Raw genomic sequence first — 6,306 nt, 5'->3', positions numbered from 1 at the left:
ATAGAATATAGAATATAGAATATAGAATATAGAATATAGAATATAGAATAGAATAGAGTTGGAAGGGATCTTGTAGGTCATCTAGTCCAACCCCCTGCCCAAGCAGGAGACCCCACACCTTTTCTGACTGATGACAGCTCAGTCTCTTCTTGAAAGCTTCCAGTAGAGAAATGTTGGGGACCCTTGAATCAATTCCAGGGGCTCCAGATCTGCCCTCCTCTGGAGTCTCCCCACCAAAGCTAAGACGAGAGGCCTCCAAATTCCTCTTTGGGGCTAAGCGTGGCCCTTCCCCACCTCAGGGCCTGCCCACCACAGCCTCCCAGCCAGGTTGTCCATTCTAATCTGGGGAGGTGAAGGTTGGGGCTGCATCTCTCCTCACCCCGTGGCCCAGAGCCCGGGTGAATCCGCGGCCCATCTTGCCAAACGTCTTGAAGAACTGGTGGGTGAAGTGCTGGGCAAAGAAGGCGAACATCAAGTTGGTCCTCTGCGGGTCCGGATGGAAAGTCCGGCGCAGCAGAAGTTCTTCGGCCACCAGCTCGGCTCCTGGCAGCTCCAGTGGTCCTGTGAGGCAAAGAAGGAAGCCCTGCCCGGGTCTGGTCTCCTGGGCATGTGCCAGTCTCCTCCTCCTCCTCCTCCTCCTCCTCCTTCCTTCTCCTTCTCCTCCTCCTCCTTCCTTCTCCTTCTCCTCCTCCTCCTCCTCCTCCTCCTCTTCCTCCTCCTCCCTCCTTCTCCTTCTCCTTCTCCTCCTCCTCCTCCATTCCACAAATTCCACTCCTTTCTACACTGGTGATTTTACCTCGTTGGATCATGAAAGATCTCGAAGAAAACAATCAAGTTCAGGGAGAACCAAGTATTCTGCAATTCTCCTCCTCCTCCTCCTCCTTCTTCTTCTCCCTCCTTCTTCTTCTCCCCTCTCCCTGCTCCTCCTTCTTCTTATCCTCCTCCTTCTCCCTCCACCTCTTCCTTCTTCTTCTCCCTCCTCCTCTTCCTCCTCCCTCCTCCTCTTCTTATTCTTCTCCCTCCTCCTCCTCCTCCTCCCTCCTCCTCTTCTTCTTATTCTTCCCCTCCTCCTCCTTCTCCCTCCTCCTCCTCCTCCCTCCTTCTCCTCTTCTTGTCCTCCTCCTCCTTATCCTCCTCCTTCTTCTCCCTCCACCTCTTCCTTCTCCCTCTTCCTCCTCTTCTTATTCTTCCCCTCCTCCTCCTTCTCCCTCCTCCTTCTTCTCCCTCGTCCTCCTCCTTCTCTTCTTATTCTTCTGCCTCTTCCTCCTCCTTCCTCTCCCTCCTCCTCTTCCTCCTCTTCTTATTCTTCCCCTCCTCCTCCTCCTCCCTCCTTCTCCTCTTCTTGTCCTCCTCCTCCTTCTTATCCTCCTCCTTCTTCTCCCTCCACCTCTTCCTTTTTCTTCTCCCTCTTCCTCCTCTTCTTATTCTTCCCCTCCTCCTCCTCCTTCTCCCTCCTCCTCCTCCTCCCTCCTTCTTCTTCTCCCTCGTCGTCCTCCTCCTCCTCTTCTTCTTATTCTTCTCTCTCCTCCTCCTCCTCCTTCTTCTCCCTCCTCCTCTTCTTCTTATTCTTCCCCTCCTCCTCCTTCTTCTCCCTTCTCCACTTCTTCTCCCCCTCCTCCTCCTCCTCCTTCTCCTCCTCCTTGTTCTCCCTCCTCCTCTTCCTCCTCCTCCTCTTCTTATTCTTCCCCTCCTTCTTCTTCTCCTTCTTCCTCTTTTTCTCCCTCGTCCTCCTCCTCTTCCTCCTCCTCCTCTTATTATTATTCTTCTCCCTCCTCCTCCTCCTTCTTCTCCCTCCTCCTCCTCCTCCTCCTCCTCCTCCTCCTTCTCCCTCCTTCTCCCTTCTCCTCCTCCTCCTCCTCCTCCTTCTTCTTCTCCCTCCTTCTCCTCCTCCTTCTTCTCCTCCTTCTACCTCCTCCTCCTCCTCCTCCTGACAAAGCAGAGCCAGGCAGCCAGGGAAGGGAGCTACACCATGAAGTACCTTTCACTCCCATCGGAGTGGGGCAGTTGGGGGGCACCGGCGGGAGGATGCGGGTGAAGTAGCTGAGGTTGCTGTAGGATTCCCAGTTCAGGTATCCATAGTTGCCGCTGAAGGTGGGCGGGCTGGGGATCAGGTTGGCCCGGGCTGCAGGGCGAGAGGCAGGAAGATGGAGGAGGCTTCAGAGAGCGGGCACCTAGGACCCGCGGAGTAGGGGGTGTCCCGGGACTGGCAGCTGGGCGGGTCTGGGCCTGGTGAGCCTCTCCAGTCCAAGAGGGCAGGAAGCCTTTCTGAAGAAGAGGGGTACCAATCTCCTTGGCCCGCCCGAGCCCTCGCCCGCTCGCCCGCTCACCCGTCAACACCAGTCGCATCAGAAGACCTCGGATGAAAGTCCGGTTGACCAGGCTCCACAGCCAGCGGAAGTGGGTCAGCAAGTGATGAACGGAAGACGGCCTCGGCTTCAGGGTGTCGTACAGCCATGTCCAGAACTCCGCTGCGGGGGGGGGGGGAGGGGGGCGCCAAAGAAATGTTTAAAAAGCCAGAGATATTTCCTTAAAAAGATGTCCCATTTGGAGGATTTACCAGGAAGAACCAACAGGAAGCTTCTCTTCTCAGTTCTGGGGAGTGAGGGGAGGGTACATTGAGGTAGACTGCCTCTGAACATGGAGGTTCTCTGCCTCGGCTTCTCTCTGCGTACACAGACGTCGAAAGCGATACTCACCCGAGCTGCAGTTGGTGCCATAGTATCCCGTCCGGGTACAATCACATTCATAGCTGTCCGTGCCAACCCGGACGCACAAACCACTGTGTTGGCAGGGGAAATAGCAGCACGGATCCACTGCAACAAGGAGAGAAAGAGAAGCAAGGAAGGGCAAGAAGCAAAATCACAGGATTGCTTGTTGCAAAATAATAATAATAATAATAATAATAACAACAACAACAACAACAACAACAACGAGCAGGGCCTAAAATGTGATCATTGACAAATCAAGGAAACCGTCCAGAGTCACTCAAGCGAGAGAAGGATGGTGTGGAAACTTGATAGATCAATCAATCAAGACTTCTGTGTGTAAAAGCTCAAATGACTAGCCCTGAGGATACGGGGAAGAAAGTCGTTCCGGCTTCTTAATCAATCTGAAAGCTGAAAAAGTAATAAATTTGCTCTTTTGGGGAGGCTTCACCCAGGTCTGTTTTCACGTCAGGAAATGTGGTTTACAGTTAATCCTCGACTTACCCTCACCACTGAGCCCAAGGTTTCTGTGGTTAAGTGAGGCATGTCATGGTTCCGACAAATGAAACTTCGAGGCATTGTTTACCTTAAAAAATCTTGATTTGAGAAGCAGAACTTCGGCACGTACACAAGCCAAGCCAAAATCTGAATTCCCCTCCCCTGAGCACATAGTATCAAAACACAATTCCCTCCTCTAATGAACGGTCAAAATCACATTCTCCAATTAGTTTGAAATGCAGGCTTTCCCTCCAGTTCGCCCACCCGCCATTTCTTATCATCTCTTATTTCAAAAAAAAACCTTGGTTCTCACCCTAGTTACAATATTGTTATGTCTAACCAACTCCCATACACATTCCTCCCCCCCCAGTATCATCTATTTTTAACTCTAATTCTAAGAGTAAAACGTAAGAAGGAAAATGGCGGCATGTCCGTACGTTGTCAAAGCAAGAACATCTGATGTTAGCAGCGTTGACATTTGTGAAGTGGGTTTTGGTCCACTTTACGACCTTTCTGGCTATAGTTCTTAAGTGAATCGTGGCAGTTGTTAAATTAGCAACGTGTTCGTTAAGCCAGTGGTTCTCAACCTTTTTAATGCCGCGGCCCCAACCGGTCGTAAGTCGAGGACTAAACCGGTCGTAAGTCGAGGACTAAACCGGTCGTAAGTCGAGGACTAAACCGGTCGTAAGTCGAGGACTACCCAACCGGTCGTAAGTCGAGGACTTTCCCTGCCCGGGAGCGCCACGCATGCGTGGTTCCGACCCCTGTGCCGGCCGAGGCGTAGCTGGCAAGCGGCAGAGACGGAGCAGGCCGACCACCAGCTGGCCCAGCCCAAGGGAGGTAAGGCACCTGCCGGAAAAGGGGAAAAAATGGCGGACAAAAAAAATGGCGGACAGCCTTGCTTGGCGACCCCCATTAAATGGTCGATCGACCCCAAATGGGGTCCCGACCCACAGGTTGAGAACCACTGTGTTAAGCGAACCTGACTTCCCCCATTGACTTTGCTCACCGGAAGGTCGCAAAAAGAGGATCGCCTGACCTTGGAACATTGCAACCGTCACAAGTATATGCCAGTTGCCAAGCGTCTGGATTTTGATCACGTGACTCTGGGGAGGCTGCAAAGCTCGTAACTGTGAAACAAAGTCGTAAGTCCCTTTTTTCAGTGCCGTTGTAACTTGGAACAGTCACTAAAAGGACTATTGTGAGATGAGGACTACCTGCATTTGTCACTGGTCTGCATTGAATTGTGCCCTCACACCAACAACTCGGCTGCATATTTGACACAAGGGGTCGTTGACTTGTGAGCCAAAACTTGTATAAGAGTTTATTTAACGCAGCTACCGTAACAACCAAGAGGCAAATTAACTTCAGATTGGATCTAACTCTGTTTTCTTTCTTTCTTTCTTTCTTTCTTTCTTTCTTTCTTTCTTTCTTTCTTTCTTTCTTTCTTTCTTTCTTTTTTAACCGACACGACGTTCGGTTAAAAAAAAACCCCACACAATGCAATAGTTACAAAGCAACAGGTAAGTAACACGGCAGCTTTACTTTTTAAAAACTTCGGTCTTGTCGAAGCAGGAAGCCTGCACAGCACCCCTTTGCCTGTCGTGATGGGGATTGCATCACTCTGCAGAGGTTTTTTTTTTTACAAGCTGCAAAGCCAGGTCAGATGTCAGGAATTGAGTCTGCTGTGACTCTTTGTGAATTGTAAAGTGCTAAACAAACTTCCTATCTGCCACCCATCTCAGGGTAGTGCCCATTTCATGGCTGGAGAAGAAAAAACAGCATCTGGGATTGAGATAAGCTTGAAGCCAGCACTTAGAACAATGGTGGCGAACCTATGGCACGGGTGCCAGAGGCGGCACTCAGAGCCCTCTCTGTGGGCACGCACACCGTTGCCCCAGTCCTAGGCCTTCAGCTGGGTTTTATAAAACCTTTTCGCTTTAGGCCTCCGCAGCCATGTGCAAAAAAAAAAAAAAGGTTCAATCAATCAGTCAATTTCAACTTCTCGTAGGGAAAAAATAGATCTTGCAAAGTTGGAATTGATTGATTGAACTTTTTAGCCCCACCCAGTCTGCCATTACCACTATAGCCACGCCCACCCAATTGGCCACATGCACCCAATTGGCCACACCCACCCGGCACCCGAGGATGCATAAGTGGATTTTGGGTTGCAGTTTGGGCACTCGGTCTCTAAAAGGTTCGCCATCACTGACTTAGAACATAAAAAAATAGAGTTGGAAGGGACCGTGGAGGTCTTCTAGTCCAACCCCCTGCTCAAGCAGGGGATCCTATACCATTTCAGACAAGTGGTTCTCCAGTCTTTATTTAAAAGTGTCCAGTGATGGAGCACCCACAATGTCTGAAGGCAAAGCTGTTCCACTGGTTAATTGTCTTCGCTGTTGGGAAGTTTCTCCTTAATTCCAGGTTGTTTCTCTCTTTGATTAGTTTCCATCCGTTGTTTCTTAGCTTGCCCTCTGGTGCTTTGGAGAATAGTCTTCTTTGTGGAGAATAGTCTTCTTTGTGGCAGCCCCTCCAATACTGGAATACTGCTATCATGTCCCCCCTGGTCCTTTTTTTTTTCTAGACTAGGCATACCCAATTCCTGCAACCGTTTTAGCCTTCAGCCCCCCTAACCATCTTTGTTGCTGTTCTCTGCAGTCTTTCCAGAGTCTCAACATCTTTTTTGCATCGTGGTCACCAGAACTGGATGATCTTCCAAGTTGCACTAAGTGGAAAGGGGAATGTGAGGGTTTATTGTGGGTTACAGTCCTGGTGCAAGTTTGTGGTCTGGGGTAGAGGATAGTCCTAGGGACCCAGAGCGGTGAGGACAGAAGTTGGCCTTCCCTGGTAGCTCCTGGTCTCAGACAATTGCATTGCCTTCCCTTCGTGTCAATCTTCAGCAGCCCTTGAGGCAAAGAGTGGTTTTTATAGTCTCTTAAAAGACAGAGCTCTGATAAGACCTCAAGATACGGTCTGAAGTAAGCATGGACGGTATCCAGGAGGCTGAGAATGGCCTGGGAAGCCTTTGATTTTTAAGGCTAATTTTGAGAAGCCCTTGGAGTCATGAAAGATCAGATTCTGAAGTCCTAGAGGCGGCCTAGGA

At 50.4% G+C, this 6,306-nt stretch overlaps 1 protein-coding gene across 1 annotated transcript in view; it reads right to left on the bottom strand.

The window, feature by feature from the left end:
- PTGS1 (prostaglandin-endoperoxide synthase 1) overlaps positions 1-4,443 on the bottom strand; it is a 12,766-nt gene extending 8,323 nt beyond the window's left edge. The window contains exons 1-5 of the mRNA XM_015822151.1: positions 4,425-4,443; positions 2,697-2,813; positions 2,328-2,468; positions 1,979-2,122; positions 380-561 (exon numbers count right to left, since the gene is read on the bottom strand). Of these exons, the coding sequence (XP_015677637.1) occupies positions 380-561; positions 1,979-2,122; positions 2,328-2,468; positions 2,697-2,813; positions 4,425-4,443 (603 nt within the window). The remainder of the gene's footprint in view (positions 1-379; positions 562-1,978; positions 2,123-2,327; positions 2,469-2,696; positions 2,814-4,424) is intronic.
- Between the last annotated feature and the right edge of the window lie 1,863 nt (positions 4,444-6,306).

This window comes from Protobothrops mucrosquamatus, unplaced genomic scaffold, assembly GCF_001527695.2.
Source record: "Protobothrops mucrosquamatus isolate PMUCROS unplaced genomic scaffold, P.Mucros_1.0 scaffold1481, whole genome shotgun sequence".
Taxonomy (NCBI): domain Eukaryota; kingdom Metazoa; phylum Chordata; class Lepidosauria; order Squamata; family Viperidae; genus Protobothrops; species Protobothrops mucrosquamatus.
This window is presented reverse-complemented; position numbering and strand designations above follow the sequence as displayed.